We start from the raw sequence: 17,314 nt of genomic DNA, 5'->3' as shown, positions 1-17,314 counted from the left end.
TCCATAAAAGGCCCATTCAGCGCTGGGTGGTACAAAAACAAGCAAAAAGGGGTATGAGTTTCACCGCCCGCTGCCCTCCTTTGCATCTCAATCCAACACAAACACCCGGAGTGCACGAACACAGTGGAAAGAAATATTGTATCGCGTGGAAATTGTACGATTTGTTCCTGTCAATTGAATGCAAGCTGTTCGCCTTTTGGACGCCCAGCAGTGCAGTTAGTTCAAAAGATTTCAGTCAATTTCTTGGCAGGCAGAACGAGTTTTGTGCCGCGGACGGAAAAAAATTATTTGTTAACTCCTGCAGGAACGCTATCATGTATCGTTCATAGACATGAAATTGGCTTGTAACGTTTTTTCTTTTTTTTATCTTGACAACTTGTTTCAATTCTAAAATAGAGTTCGTTGGAAAAAAAACTGTTAAATATTTCTTGATTTCCAAAGAAAATCAGAGAGAAAAATGGAAACATTATTGCAAATCTCTTTAATTTTGTGCGGGTAGCTATGATATTTTGTCAATTCAATTCAATTTTTTTACGGATATTATGGATATTTGTTTGAAAAAGTTGACACTCGAGGAGATGATAATGGAAAAACCCCGATATCTTCATTTCCATTATGGATTTTATTATTTTATTATGAGCTCTATATAATTATATCATTTTTTTGTTATTTTTATAACTTGAAAAAAATAAGCACTGCGGACACCAAAATATATTTAATTTAAATATGCTAATTCTTGTTTTTCCAATACCGCCATGTAACTGTAAATATTGTTAATTTATAATAATAAATATTTGACGATTTTCAAATCTATTGAAAATTATGCTACAGAAGAAAAGTGCAGTGGACCTGCTCGTAAGTGTATATCTGTTCTTCGTGAGCACAAATGCAACCGCCGATGAGAATAGAAGAATCTTTTTTCCTTCTTTCTTGTTGGCCGCCGCCGTTAAGAGCCGCTTATTCCGCGCGCACAATTGTGATGAGCAGACCGGCGGCGCCGGCAGGACCAAAATCTACAAATTCACGCAATAAATATATATATATTTTGAAATCGGACACAAGGGAGCTGGCCGCTTCTTTTATCAGAAAAAAGGAAGGTGCTCATGTGTCCTCTCATCTTTTTTCCGCACGACAAGACGGATTAGTGCCTTTGTGCGGCGGCACACTATGGTTGTTGTCGGCCCAGATTAATCGCTGGACCGATGGGGATAAATAATAATTCCCCTTCTCCAGCACCGGGCCTTATCGGATCAGCGGCAACAGTTTGGGTAGGCTTCATTGCGTCCAGCTTGAAGCTGGAATCTCTTGCCATATATTTTTCAAGCTGCGCCACTCTAGCGCGAAAATAATTTTCTGTACAGTTCAATACATGCTTCTCCTCCAATTGAACGTGGTGCAAACATCACGCGTGCCGACCGATATCGTAACTGATCAATTCGTTCAAAAAGAGCAACTCGCTGCGATTTGTCAACTCGCTCAGCAGAGATACCATCTGATTGCTTTATTGCTCCTTTTGTGCAAACCAAAAGTATAAATAGATCTTTCTTTCGGATTCATCTTCAATCGTAAGCACACTCGTACTCAAAGAGAAAATTTTGTATTTTATTTTTATTATTCCTACACAAAGATATTGAATATTACTTTCATTCCCTGCAAAATCCTTGATAAAATGTGCCTAAAAAGGTCAACCTAAAAATCATTTTATGTGCTTATTTAAAATCTGTGCACACACTGAATGGATAAAATAATTCTTAATTTGTGAAATGATAAATATTATTATTTATTTTCTTTGATTCATGTACGACTTAATTTAAGAAGAATAAACAATAAACTTACTTGCGACTCACTGCGGCGGATATATAAGGTATTTTTCGGTATTTTTGATCGCGGGAGTTTGAATATTATTATTTATCTTGGCTAGTGGTGGTTCATCTGTTTTAGCAATTCCTTTATCAAAGAAATTTAATTAGCACTGTATTGAAATATTAAGAAACAAATGCAACGTGCAACACATCAAGAAAAATTGTGGAACCATAATATAAAAATTTAATTGATAAATAATAAATGAAATTTTATCTTGAACGCAGCAATTTATGCGAATTGCAAAACTACAGTTTTTTTTATTTGCAGTGAGAATTTCACGGGATAAAATAAAGTCAACGCATTAAAAATGTCATAAATTGAGTTGAATAACGAAAATTGGCTCTTTCAACATTTTTTAAAAGCTGGTTTCATACTGTAAATTTTTTTACATCTCCCTTGTAGGGTTATTGCCGATTCGGTACCGCTCACGGAAAATACGCAGGACGATTTTTTTAATTAAACGATACTGCGTTGCTGGTTGGCTGGCTGCGTGCAAGCGATAATTAATGCTTTGTGCGGCCCGCGCGCATGTGTTGCTACTGCGGATGAGTGGCTCCGCTTTTGTGGTCAATAATATTTTGCCGGCAAGGAGAGCGACGCAATTGTCGCGCGCAAGAGTCGACGATCAATTCCAATTTATTTTTGGCAATTGCGTTTTATGGGGAGGGCAACGGATTCTGTGGTTTAACCATCGAACGTGTGCGGCGTTTGTTGTTTGACGTCCAAAGCATTTCCAGTCCAATCAACTATTGAATCAAAATTTATTTGAATATACAATCAGTTGAAATTTTGCGACACGTCAAAAATGGACTTGTACAATACATATCGTGGAGCCGAATAATAACTTAAAAAACAATGTTTTATGTATCTATCTATATTTTCTGCACCATTTCTCATTTTAAATGTATGCATTTGATTTTAGTTTAAGCCTCAAAAATATTATTAAAATAATTGACACCTCTACATGAAATTAGATAGACTTAATTTAATGCAATTGCACAATTTTATTTTTCATGAAAAGGCAAAATCCTAATAAAGAAAAGTGGAAAACAGCGATAAAGAAATGAAATGCGGGCCTAGCGTCCTTGTCAATTTGTTTAATATCAATTTAATAATATAAAAAATATGGGTCCTACAAGTATATTTATCTTCACTTTTTAAAACCTCCCAAAAATTGGGAGATAAATTTTCCGGTCTCTTTTGTACTATTAATGTGCCAAAAAATTCAAATGAAATGTAATTGTGGTAGCTGTGTTTGGAGAAAAACAATTTTTAGCAATTTAAGATCGAAATACAAAGAAGGATGTAGCTATTTATTCCTTTGAATAATAATTGTGTTATCTACTTAATTTTAGTTGCAAATTTCGTTTATCACCGGGAATTCTCTGCCCAAGTACATCATCCATAAATTGAACATTATAAATTTACAAGAGCGAGTAAATACATCAAAAAACTCAAAGACACAGAACAAAAAAAAAAATATTAAGCAGTCCTTATTATTATCAAAACAATATATATCTTTTTAAATAAAAAAAAAAATCTTTACACCAATAATTTTTTTAGCAAAATAAGCCTCAAACCTTAATTGAGTGCTAATCACAATTTGAGTTACTCTATTATTTCTTGAAATCCAAAAAATTTCCCTGTGATAAAAAGGAACTGAAATTTTCCTCCTCCAGTGAGTGTAGCAAAAGCAGTGTTTCTGTGTGAAAAACGACCGATTAGATATAAATCCCAATTTCGGAGGCGGCAGGCAGAGGATTTATTTCCATCAGCCGTAGCAAGAACTTCCTCCAGCAAGCTATCTCTCGCCGGGGAGAACTTTGCCTTAAACGTGCGGCATGGGCGCAGAAAAAAAATACACAAAAGGGGATGAAAATGAGTTTGGGAGTGGTGAGTGTGTGTTATATAATGTAAACGCAGCACAGGGACGTAGTCTGCTGTGTAGAAGGTAATTATTGTTTGCACGCAGAGAGAGAGAGCGAGAGAGAGATAGGATGGGCCCCATTAAGAGCGGCGTTATAGTTTAAAAGAAGAAGCGCAGGGAAAATATGCCGCTCGCGTTTACAAGCGCGACCAAATTGCTTTTTGCACCCCCGTCCAACCATCATAATGGAAAACTCTTAAGCACATTTGGGGTTGTTCCGCCGCTCTCCACCCCCGGTGCTCCCCGCGGCCAATCAACGACCAGCGGCCCGATCGCGTTGCGCCCTTCCCGTCCTACCGACCCCTTTGGCCAAGGGCCAAAATCGTGTGGCACCGAGGGGCGACGCCCTGTCCGCCGAGGGTAAGAGCCACCGAACGGAACAACCGGTTCTTTTTTTCCAGCGAAATGAACCGGGATCGAGCTCTAATAGGGACTATTACTTTGTCGGCTTAAAAGGCTCTCTGTCGTAACTGTTGCTCGATAATGACATTACGAAATGTTTCCTCGATTACGTCCTCCAAATTGCACGCTGCCTATTTCCTTGTGCTGCGAACTGATCCTTCAACCGGTAATTGATATCTCCAAGTTGAGTGGATTGAATTGTGACTAAAGGACCAGTGATCAAAGAATAATAATCATATAAAGGAATGGAATAAACAATTTTGTTAAAAATTAAAATGAGCAAATTATATAATGCTCAGAAGCTACAAAAATATATGCTAATAATCTTTGGAATTTCTCAAAATATAGACAAAATTGATAGAAAAAATTACTAAATTGAATGGTATTCAACAATGTTTGCAATGATTTTATTTTCAATTTCTCAGCCCATTAATGAGAAAATGTAGAACAATTATTTTCTCGCATTAATGATGTTAAATAATTCTTTGGCAATTTTTCGCTATTAAAGAATTGACGGAAAATTAATTTGACAAATTTTTATGTATAAGTACATAAAGAACAATAATAAAAAAGCGGTTTGAATTAAGGTTACATTAATTTTTGAAAAATTATTCAATGAAATTAGAATTGAATAAATGTGGATTATATAAAAAAAATATTGTTTGAAATTAAGATTAAATTTATTATTTGTTTTTGCTGTAGTAGATTTAATTTTCCTGTGTCGTGTGGGACAATCGCTCATTATAAGCGCAAAATCCCCGGCGCGGGTCGTCTCTTGGCAAATAATTGACACTGTCACCTGCCTCTGCGTGTAAACCGCTTTCACCGTTTCGGAAAAAGAAAAACCGGTACTGCGGTGACGGGTGGGGGGAGGGGGTTGAACGGCACAGGGTGGTTCTCCGCAGCATGGAAGACGCATGCAGCGGCGATCAGTTTGTAGTTTGCTGCCGATGGATTCTCAGGCGGAAGTGCTGCAGCTGGGCGACGCCGACGGCGCCGACACCGGCCCCGCCGACAAGACGTCGTCGTGTCCCGTCTCGTCGGCGGCCGCGTTCACCTCTTTCTCCATCTCCAGCATCCTCAGCCGCGCTGACTCCAAAGGGCAACCCAAGGGCCTGGCCTCGGGGGTCCTCAGGGCACCGCTGCCCCTCTCGCCGCATCCTGCGGCCCATTTGCACGCCGACCCCGCAATGCTTTCCAGGTTTGTGTACCTTTATTTCTTTAAAACCAAAAATTTTGATCAAAGTAATTCAACAACAACCAAAACTTTGAGTTATTCTGATTGGAATTGCTGGATCGATTTAAATGGCAGCTTTTCAGGCATTAAGAGAAGCATTTCAAATTGCTATAGCAGCAATAAATCCTTGTGTTTTTTCCACACTGTCTCGCCTGGTTGGAAGGGGTGTACATTTAGTGTGCAGCACAAATTGGTGCGACGAGTGTGTAACATGCACACTTAAAATAAGCCTTAGACGTGCTTACTTCTTAACCGGCCGTGACAAGGGAGAGCTAAAATGTTGATATTGCTCTCGCAGGTCAATCTCTTCTGGGGCTTCTCATCCCCAATTATATTTCGTGTGCTTGTGTCGTTTTTAACAGAAACCCCGCAACGCCCGCGGCTTCTCTCGGGTGTCACTCGGCGTTGTAAGTTGTGCGCGAATAGGGAAATTCTCTTGCTATTATATACCGTATTACAAATTTGCATGTCGTCGATATTGGATATCGGCATTTCTCTCATAATCCGGCCAATCACATTGCTCTGCCTATTCAATTCTGTCTAACTTGTATCATAATCCGAATCAGAGATGATTTTTTATTTGCGCATTTGGTCCGAGCGCGGAGTTTTTATTATTATTGTTGTTTATTCTTGTCCGACAAATATTACATACATGTTATATGCACAGATCACAAAGAAAAATTGAGATAACAATTTTTGGGAGGGAAATGTTTTTGGACAAGAAAAGGCGCCGCCTCTAGTTTCTGTTAAATTAAATATGAATACTACCAATTGGAGCAGAAGAAGAATATCAAATATTGGATCAAAATTTCATTTGATTATTTCTGAGAACGTTTTAAAATCTGTGACAGGAGGTTTAGAAATAATAATTTCTATATGGTCGCATGAATCATTTCAAAGTAAGTTCAATCTATTATCATTCGTTTGGTTTTTTATATTGCAAAGTTTTCTATGAAATATTGATTGAAAAAAAAAAACACAAAAGTTTAGCTCACCAGTGCACTTATGGACTTTTGCGTTGTTGTTTATTTCAAATTAAGGAGGTGAATTGGGAATTAGGAAGCCATAGGGGTGCATTTATCAGAACAAAAAGTGATTTGTTTTTCTAAGGGGATTTTGATTAGTGCCTTGGTGAACATGTTATTGCTATTTTATCTCTGCAAAAGTTATCACATGCATATTTTACGTGCCAAAATCCATATGTATCATATTTCCGATGGTTAAAAATTAAAAATAATCTAGAAATCGCGCTGGAATATCAGCAAGCGGCTTTTGTTAAATACGCTCACAACGGCAAGATAAATATAAAAATAAAACCCTTTCGCTTTGGTATAGATGAAAAATCACAAGCCTGCGGCTGACTGGCTTTCGTGCAAAAGCTTTTTTAGCCGGCGCGTTTGCGCCGCTCGATAGATATCACTGCTCGAAAAACGCTTCACAACATTATGCGCTGCAATCTCTATTATACCGCGGGAGCGGATTTTTTTTTTATTGATAAGTGACTCTTGATATGCGATTGAAATTATTAAAATTTTGACCATAACACGTATATATGTCGTTAAGGTTTAAATTTTTCTTGAAATCCAAATCCACCTCGAGTTTGAATCAATTTGAATTTGTCGGGCGTTTTAGCAGACATCTGCTAGTTGTAAATCCTTTTCTTCTCTTTTTCAAATTTTTTGTATGGACAGAAGAATAAATAATAAGAATTATAAAATTAATTTAATTACTTCATTATATAATAAAGAAATTAATATTTTTCTTGTTCAGATTCAGATAATATTTATTCCGTATTATAAATCACAATTTATTAATTTATAAAAATAATTAAACAAATTATTACTACTAAATAATAGCTTTTTTTCATTATTCAAAAGTAGGAAATTCGAAAATCATAACTTATAATTTTCAATTTTTTTCTTCGCGGTTTGGACAATCACAATTCAGTTATGGTTTTCTTCTTGAATCCTTGCATCATCAAATTAGAATGAGGAAAAAGCAAAATAAAATAAAATAAAATTTAGGTGCCCGTATAGCCACAATAGGATTACCGTTGGTCAGAGAGGTCAAGCAGTTGCTTATGTCAATGGATTATGGCAAAATCCGCTATCTTTCAATGCTACTTGTATGACCAACGGAAAGCCTAATTTTCTAGGAATATGAAAGTCGGTACAAGAATCACGTGTTTTTTTATTTGCAATTCCATTCAAATTAAAGGAGAAATTTGGGGTAATGAAAAGCTTCTGCGATACAATTTTAATTAATGTATGAAATATATTCTTGTAAATTGTCAGCCGAGCAGCGCGTTTGCTCATGAAATAGTGTCGCAAACCGTGACTGAAACTGGTAGAAAATTTTTTTTCACAGGCCCAATTTGAAAAGAAAAATGTTTCTTCTACTTGCTAAGGTCGTAGGAGTTAAACTAGCCAATAAGCAAAATAAAAATATAAGTCATATTATAATTATTTTTGAAACACAAGGAATCGAACAACATTTTTGGAAGCCATAAATCTGAATAGCGTGGTGGAAGAAAATTCCGCACTGATTAGCGATTCCAAAAGAAAATACTAAAACAATTAATTAATTCCTATAATGGCAGAAAAAATAGCAGAGATAATACATATTGTATCAGAAGCCAGAAGCTTATTTTTTCATGCGAAATTATTGATTGTTTATTGTGTTATGCAAACTTCACCGCAACAGGATTAACGTGAATAGTCAATACATAAAAAAAACACTGACAAGACAAGTTAAATATATTGAAAAAATTTACTCTTCTCTTTTTTCCAATTTAAAATTTTTGTATTGACCGATCCGAGAACAATAAATAATAACTAGAGCCATTTATTTAATTAACTAGCTAATTTCTTATGTTAAAATATATGCCACTTCCATTCTTTTGATTCTCGTCTGCTTTTATATTTTCTTATTCTCTACAAAAGACAATAATAGCTTGCCTAATGGGAAAGAATAGCAGAATTTGAGGGTGACACGTCAACACGTCTGGCAGTTTTTGCTCTTAGGTCTGCGCGATTTTCCTCTGGAAAACTCCGATACATCCGGTGCGACGGCGCAATAACGAATGAGCTTCCCTGTTTTATTATCATTTGCATGCATGGAAACTCAATAATAACGGCGGCGCTTTTCCGCGAAATCTTGCACAAAGCCTCGAAATGTCGCAGCACACAATGCAGAGAGAAAATGGGAACGATATATATAATTTTTTTTTTGCACGGATGAGACATCGAGTTGTGGTGGAAGAACATTGTGTAAAAGTATAAAAAAGTTATGTCTGTGTATATATTTTTTTTTTTTAATATTTCTACTCCGCGGAGTACATTCACAATAATAATAAAAATATAAGCAGTGACAGGAAGGATAATTAAAAATAAACCTGCTGTTCGTTCTGGCTGTCCTTTTCCGCATTTTGTTTTGAAAAATTTTAAATAATGGGGGAGAAATGCCTCCTTTTATACAAGTTTAAATAAAATCGCATACAGCAGCTTATTTCGCGGCCGGGGGAAGAAAGAAGGGTTTGAATTAAACGCGGAAACAAAGGAGTCTCGCCAGCAAAGCATCAGTCATCAAAATTTTTATTACTTTCCTCCCGCCGCTCTTCATTATGTTATAGAAATGGTCCTCGCTCGCTCACTCTTTCCAAAAGGAAAAATTAAAAGAGAGAGAGAGAGATTTTTATGAGAGAGAGAAAGATTGCTCGCTTTCAGTGGCCACGATTGTTAACAGAACTGCTTCTCTGCTAGGTTGTCACCAGCGAGCTTTTCAATCAACTGCTCTCTCCCTTATTTCTTTCTCGTTTTGCGCCACAATGGCGAAACCTCAAGGCGAAATTTCTGCCTCCGCGTCTCTCTCTCTCGCTCTGCGCTTCTTTTTGACAAAGTGTATTTTATCAACTCGCTAGTTGCACCGAAAGCAGCTTTGCCATGTAATTAGAACCTGCAAAAAAAGGGGCCAACACAAACCGCCCCAACAAACAACATAGAAAGCAAGAATTTTATTAGAAATCCCTAACAAAAACTGGTGAGTGCAAATAAAAAATTTGGCTGTAAAGAAATATAATTTTTTGACTTGAAAGATTACTTACTTTATTCCACACAAAGTTTCACGTAATTATCACTCAAACACCGAAGATAAAATGATTTATTGAAAGTTATTTTCAACTCAATAAGTGCCAAGAAGGGTAAAAAAATTCTCCAAAAAATGAAATTTATTTTTAAATGATTTTTTTTTCTTTTTCTGGTCGATTTAAATTAAATTTGACTTAAAGCTAAATTTCATTTATTTAATTTTAAATTATCTCGTTACTCGTGGGAAAACATAGACTCTAAAATGCCAGCGGCGGGTGTGCGCACTTAAATAATATTACACCCCTTGCATCACTGGAGGCCACAAACATCCGCGCTAGGTGTGGCCGCAGAGTCGAGAGCTTTTTGAGCGCCCAGCATGATGCCATATTTTATGAATAAATTTAACTTGTTGTAGATTAAAATTTAAGACCGTTCACCTAGTAAATAACAATGCACAAAATAAAGTAATGAAATTTGGATTTCAAATTTTTTATTTTCTAAAAATAGAGTAAATTTTATATGCATTAATTTTTTTTCTAGAAAATGTGTATTTTTTTCTAACTCCAATTTTGTTTGTAGTTTTCATTTATAATTTTGAATATCTGGATGATGTATCTCGTTATATAGGGAGAGATTGCCTTGTGGTACACCAATAAACCTAATTTGCAACTTAATAATTTGTCATGTATCATGTCATTAACTATGCATAATAATGAGCTGATATTTTTACGTTGTATAAAATAATTAATCCAAATGGCCTCGTTCTTCTTTTTGATTTAATTTGAATCTCAAATTTTTAGCACCAAAAATATTTCAGAGTTAATTAATTAATTTAAAAACAATAACAAAATTTTATATGAGTTTTCATTACACTAAATTTCCAGAAATCTGCAGTTATTTTCTGAAACTCCTGATGTAGTGTTCCCCCGTCTTATATAAAAATGGCGCTCGTCATGTAACAAACAGCTCAGCATCCACCCCAGCAGCCAAGGGTGTAGTTTCAGCCCCTTAGCTTAAGTGCATTTTCGATTTTCGACGAAATCAAAACCGAGCGCGGACAAGCAGGTCCCTCTCCATATTGTGTGGAGCAGACGAATTCCCTCCTCTATCGAAGGGAAACAAAATCCATCACTAACCGACCCAAGAGAGATTCGCTCGTCCTTTTGCGGACGCGCGCTCACGATTAATGGAACAAGACGAGGCCTAATGACTCATCCACCTGAGATGCAGCTCGAGTGGAAAACACGGCCCACTTAGTTTTCCGCCGGCCGCCGATAAAGGCTTGAACGGGGAAACTCTCTGCATGGGATCATTTTCCACCGATACACCCCCAAGCGTGCACTCTTCCCTCCACCCTCGTTTACCGGCGCTCTCCCTTGATTAACCAAAATTCAGCAAATAACAACCACCCTCTCGCCAAAGATTTGGTTGCGCCTATTACCTACCCGCAGCGTATAGACTGAGAGAAGCGATTTTGCAAACAGATTTTTGCGGTTCAGTTCATTCTTTTGCTCTTTCCGACCCGAAAATAAGAATTTTAAATTTTTACATAATTTGTTCATATTGACTTGAATAATTGGGTAGAATTCTGGTGCATCAAAAAAGAATAGCACAGTCCGAAAGGACTACCCGAGACGATTTTATTAATTAATTTTATAAATTCAGATTCAAAAAAATATTTTTCTTTCGTGTACATCGTGGACATAATGTAAAAAAATTATCTGTCATATAGAATTAAAAAAAAAAAAATGCTCGTGCGTGTCAAAGAACATTTTTTTGCAACAGAATATTAATTCCATTTCCTTCTTTCGTCGTCTTTGTTTGAAAAATTAGAATAAATATTTTACGATGCAATGACAGAGACATCATATGTAATATCACTAATGACACATTCAAAGTGAAGGAATAATAATATTAAAATACATATTATTTTTATATAGGAAATGAAGAGATCGGGCTTTTTCCTCGTTGCTTAATTTGTTTCTTATTCAAAAACAAATGACTCGACCAGTTTCGGTCAAAGTCTGCGACCCTATTTCATTAGCAAACGCGCTGATCGTGGAATACATAGTAATAAAATAATTTGTTCTTGAATAAAAAACATTAACTGCAACAAGGAAAAAGTCTGATCTCTTCATTTCCATGATTATATCCTTGAGTGTCCACTTCTTCAAATATATTTGTATATAGTTGAAGTTTTTGTGTGAAACATTGAAACTAAAAATATTTTATGAAATTCTTCGTTTTGCACCACAAATTTTGTTAGTGACCTTTTTGGTCTGTTGTGCTCCCTTGTCGTGTCCAGCACCAACAGATTTAAATCAGGGGCGGGAGGGGGAGCGATGATATTGGTCGGCGGCGCGGCAGCATTTTTGCACAAGGAGCGTTCCGTGTCCGTCCGCCGCCGCCGCCGCCAACGAGTATTGATTTTATCCGCCGCTCTCTCTCACAGCCGCTTTCTCTGCTCTTTCTCTCCCTCTCTCTTTCTGCGCCGACGGCGCCCCCGCGATCAAAATTAATTATTCCTGCACCGCGCACTCCTCCTCCCGCGCGCAATGAAGCAAGCGCCAGGCGTCGCCTGTTCAACTCCCCAGACGACCGCCGACAACAATGGCAGATTATTTTCCATGCAAAAAAGGATTAAATATTATAAAAATGATCGAAGTTTCAATGGTTTTTAATACAGATATACAGAGTATTTGCATGGAGATTTCCAATTACAACAATAAAATTAACTGGTAAAAACTAAAAAGGTTGTTGTCAACTTAAAATTTAAGAATAATCGATTTTATTAAATCACTATTTTGTTGCCTCAAGTGCTCTGATTTGAGAATTTTTAGGAATCAAGAAATTATATATTTATCCTCTGGAAATCCATTTAATTCTGCTGGAGTATATTTCCTCTCTCCTGATTTTTGTGTGCTCTCTGAAATTTTAATTATGAATTAATATAATGTCTATTGATCAATATGTGATATATTAATATTTTGTTTGCATAATTTACTTATTCATTTTCAACGTCGAATTAATGACTTGTTGTATTACAAATGTTGTGTACAAACAACAATTTTTATTTGACGCACTTTTTTTTTTACTCCTGATTTTATTTTTGTAAAATATGATCAGGGTTGTTTATTCTCCCCTTGCCAATTTAAAACCGTTTTCCGAGTTAAAAAGATCGCATTAGCGCGGAGCAGTTTATATGCAGATAATCTTAGCGACTTGGAACAGAAGAGACTCTTCTCTTTCTCCAAGTTGGTCTTTTCGTCGGTGAAGACGGAGGGGATGCATTCTCGGTCGCTTGCTTTTAAGTTAAGAGGGTGGGCTGGGGGAGGTGTCATGTTCCTTGTAAAACGACCTACTCAAGCAAGCGAGAGAGCGAAAAAGACTTCTCTGCAGCATCGATTGGATCGTCGCCGCCACCGCGACGTGGAGAAAGAAAAAAGCCGCTGCCAACTCGCAAGGAAACTTTGTTCGCCCCTTCACAATTGTTTCACGCAAAACTTTGGACTCCTGATGCGAAATCTTAAGACACGCAGTTCACTTCTGAGGCGATCAACGTCAGCCTTAAATTGACTTTCTTTTTTTATTAGAAGAAAAATATTTGTCATATAGAAACTTGACAGCACAATTATTATAAATATTAAAAGAATTGGAAATGAAGATATCGGGCTTTTCCTCGTTGCAAAAAAATGTTTTTATTCAAAAACAAACGGCTCTACCAGTTTCGGTCACAGTCTACAACCCTATTTCATGAGCAAACGCGCTGCTCGCTGACTAATACAAGAATTAAAGGAATTATTAATATGTTGAAAAAAAATTTAGCATAGCTTTCAGCTTAAGGGTAGCGATCTTTTTTCAAAGTGTGGGTTTACAGAGGCGTATAGACTGGATTTATTTATTGCATTAATTTTTCAAGGTGTTTAAAACAAATTCCAAAGTAATCAATTTCACTAGTTTTTTGATGCATGAAACTTTCTTGCCTGAATTGGTTTGAACTAGGCAATTTCTTGACAGATGTGTTGTGCAGGAAGACTAACTCAAATTATCAAAAGCATTGCCGGCGGTAAAAAAATCTCACGAGTTTTTTAATAAGTGTTTTTTTCTTCTGATATTTAAGATATTAATTAAATTTTCATGACGTGCTTAATGTGAAATATTGTAAAATTGGTATAGATACATATGCTTCTTTTTTTATTTCAGCCAATGATATTTTTTCTAGCCACATTGAAAATTTGGTTCCCAGAGTATTGAATTGCAGAATAAAGCCATGAGGTTTCATTAAATATTAATTGTGCACGCAAAATTAATGCAATTTTCATTGAATCGAGGCAGAATATATTTTCTGAGTATTTATTTTTACCATTTTACCACAGTGCGAAACCTGAATTGTTTGGACTTGTGTTTCAGATTAGGCCTTATGTCCCATTTAGGGGCGTTGGCCGTCGCTGGACGGAGCTCATTCCTCACTTCAATCTACCCCGAGAGCAAACACCCCGCCAACTCGTGGTACTCCTCTTGGGTGCAGCGTTCTCCGGCCGCCGTGGCCGCCCTGAACGCGGCGGCCGCGGCCGTCGTGGCGCACAGCGACCGACCCAGCCCCACAGGTAATTTTCCGACTGTATTGCTTGGCCGAGCGTACCGGGGGCCACCGCTCAATAGCAGCAGACAAATAAAAGAAGCAGTTGAAAGGGGAAGTTGCCGGCGGAGAGCGATATTGCGCTTGTTAAGAATTGATTTTATTTCGAGAGCCGACTGGAGAGAGAGAGAGAATAATACACCGCGTCTGCGCCTTTTCTGGGCAAATATGCTCCTCCGACGAAATCTCACCCCGCACTAGAATGGATGCACATGATTGGACGGTGCCAGGGGTGCGGTGCAGCCAATTTCCATTCGCTCGCAGCATCTTTGGTCCGAATGATATGAAATATTGTTTGTTATCTGTAGTATATACGCTGTCGCAGTCGGGGAAAAGAAAATCGTTGGCAAGAGAAGCACTTAACATTGCATAAAACGTAAACGGGAAACCTTAGAAGCCTCGCAAAACACACGACCGAAGCTATTTCCTCATTGCGCGACTTGAAAGCCGATCGGCCTAAATTGGGCTCATTTGCCACTGTGCTGAACAAACGATTCTTTAACACTGTGACTGGAAAACAGCTTCTTATATTCATGCTGCAAAATCGTTTGACGCTCTTTATTAAATAAAACTACAAACCTAATCAAATAATAGGACTAAAATTTCATAAAGTGCAAATTAGATAATTGAGAATATTACTCAAAAATTATAATACACCACATTTGACAATGATCCTCCGAAAGTTTTTTTTATATAAATAATTATATGCTATTTAATTAAGAAATCGATGAATAGTTTATTGCTTTGGCTATAATTTATTTTTCACACCACAATTAATTAATTTATTTTAAATTTCATTACCATGTTTCCTCGATAAAAAAAATCAATAGCTATTCTTCTAAACCTCTGTTATTTTGCCAATTTTAAGATTGGTATTCCATGTTCGCAGGAAGCGAAAGCCAAAGTGCCCCCAGTTCTCCAGGCGGCGTAAACAGAAACGAAGACGTTCCCTCGCCCAGCGGCTCTATGCACTCGAGTGTGGTGCTGTCGCCAGGGGCACCGTCGCCCCGACCTCTGCCCTCGCCCCTACCTCACCACGGACATCACCCGCTGCTCATGCAGAGTCCCAAGCAGGACGAAAACAAGAACAAACCTGCCAGACCGAGCAGCACCTCCAGTGGCGGAAGCACCGCCGGCCAAAATAAGAGAAAGAAGAAGACGCGCACTGTCTTTTCAAGATCACAGGTAACGCGATACAACGCCAATTGGTTTGCGGGATTTTTAATCACATAATATACATTTGAATTTTTAATTTTTTTACCAAACTTTGAAATAAAAAATATTAAAATTTCAACATATGAAAAGTTTTCCCCTCTTGATTGAATATCAACACTTACGATGTTGATAATTTGATTTTTTTAATTCAAATTATTTCAAACGGGAAAGATTTTAAATTTTTGTTGCCAGAAGAAGGAGGAATAATTAATAATTAATATTTTAGAGCTTGTGAGCGCAATAAGCGTTGTGCTTCTTTTTTGGCGCTTTCTTTTGTGAGCAAAAGCTTGTTTCCAGGGCTCAAGATTATATGTAGACGTTTGAAATATTTACTGTAGAAGATGATTACTCATTCATTTGCAACTATACAGTCCGTGTTTTTTTTCCACTTAAAACTCGGCCCACACATCCAAATACCCCTCATCTCTAATGTGCCTAAAACTGCTGTGTATTTTTTTTAAGAAATTTAAAAAAAAATTGAATTTTTATTGGAGACCGCATTCTTGCTCAAAATGTCAGGAAAAATCCACCTTTTGGGCGCGCTCGTCAAGCACGTCAAAGCATTAAAATAAATTAACAATTTTTTGTCATTTTTGTCTACAGGTTTTCCAGCTAGAGTCGACATTTGACATGAAACGGTACCTGTCAAGTTCGGAGAGGGCCGGACTGGCGGCCTCGTTGCACCTGACAGAGACGCAGGTCAAAATTTGGTTCCAAAACCGTCGGAACAAGTGGAAGCGGCAGCTGGCCGCTGAGCTCGAGGCGGCCAACATGGCTCACGCGGCGCAGCGGCTGGTCAGGGTGCCCATCCTGTATCACGAGGGCGGCTCGGGGGCGTCCGCGTCGTCGGGCGCCGACGGGCCGCCACCCGGTGCCGCCGCCTACCCTGCCCTCTACTACCACCACCAACACCAAGCGGCCGCGGCCGCGGCGGCCGCCTTCGGCTCATCTAGTCCAGTGAGTCGGGCCCCACCCCCTCCGGCCACCCTCTCTGGACTCGTCTAGCCATCACTCGATCTCGACCGTAGGACGAACAAATGAATAATTTATTGGACGGTTGAGACAAATAAAAAGTGACTATGTGTGTGCGCCATGTTGAAAAGAAAAGGACGCGATTCTGTTTCTCAAAAGTGTTGTGCAATGTGTTCGTTGAGGTTTGTTGCTCTTCTCGTCACTCAAAAGCGGCCACCACGATTTTGTTTTTAATTCACCAAAAAGGCTTGATACCTTTAGAATTATTCCTTTATGATCTGTTTTTCATATTTTACAAGATAAAAAATTGTAGATTTCACTATTAATCTCCACAATGCAGATCGATTTTTGTTCTTCAATTATTCTAATCCAGAATATTTTTTTTATCCCTCACAAACAAAAATGATGAAAGTGGATATATTTTATTTAGAATAAAATATAATAAATAATGTCAAGTTCTTTCAAAAGCTCAATCTTTTTTAAGTATAAATATTAAAACATTTTTAAGATAAACTTTGATTTAATTTAAAAAATTTAATTCACTGAAACGTACCACTATAAGTTTGCTATGTCATTATTATTTTTTTTTTAACATTTCCACTCAATTCAGTATAAAATTGTTTTTTATAAAAAAAAGGTATCAAGGTCCTCTATTGTTATGATTGTTTTTCATTCCGCCTATTCGCATTTCTTGCAATTAACACAATTATAAACTACCTCAAAATATAAGAGAAATTGACCGATTTCATTCCGAAGGAATCCCATATTTGAAAGTTTTGCAAACAGGTAGACTGACTTAATCAAAAAACACTGCGAAATTCTGACAAATTGTATTCTTCTCACAATCAGCTCTGATTAGACAAAAAGGCAAGATTTCTTATTGTACAGAAATCCCAATGTTTGGGGCAAATATATCATTATTAAAATGAATAACAAAAAAAAATGAACCTCAAATAAGTTTTTGCAAAATATTC

The 17,314-nt window shown here is 37.3% G+C and overlaps 1 protein-coding gene across 1 annotated transcript; it reads left to right on the top strand.

The window, feature by feature from the left end:
• The first annotated feature begins 5,142 nt into the window (after positions 1 to 5,142).
• Positions 5,143 to 16,713, top strand: LOC132204661 (homeobox protein Hmx). Its single transcript, XM_059633287.1, has 4 exons — positions 5,143 to 5,393; positions 13,925 to 14,121; positions 15,043 to 15,338; positions 15,972 to 16,713. The coding sequence occupies exons 1-4, from the start codon at positions 5,143 to 5,145 to the stop codon at positions 16,371 to 16,373; spliced, it is 1,146 nt and encodes a 381-aa protein (XP_059489270.1). The 3' UTR covers positions 16,374 to 16,713.
• The last annotated feature ends 601 nt before the right edge of the window (positions 16,714 to 17,314 follow it).

The sequence above is a fragment of the Neocloeon triangulifer genome, unplaced genomic scaffold (assembly GCF_031216515.1).
Source record: "Neocloeon triangulifer isolate White Clay Creek 2 clone unplaced genomic scaffold, ASM3121651v1 ptg000022l, whole genome shotgun sequence".
In the NCBI taxonomy this organism is placed as follows: domain Eukaryota; kingdom Metazoa; phylum Arthropoda; class Insecta; order Ephemeroptera; family Baetidae; genus Neocloeon; species Neocloeon triangulifer.
This window is presented reverse-complemented; position numbering and strand designations above follow the sequence as displayed.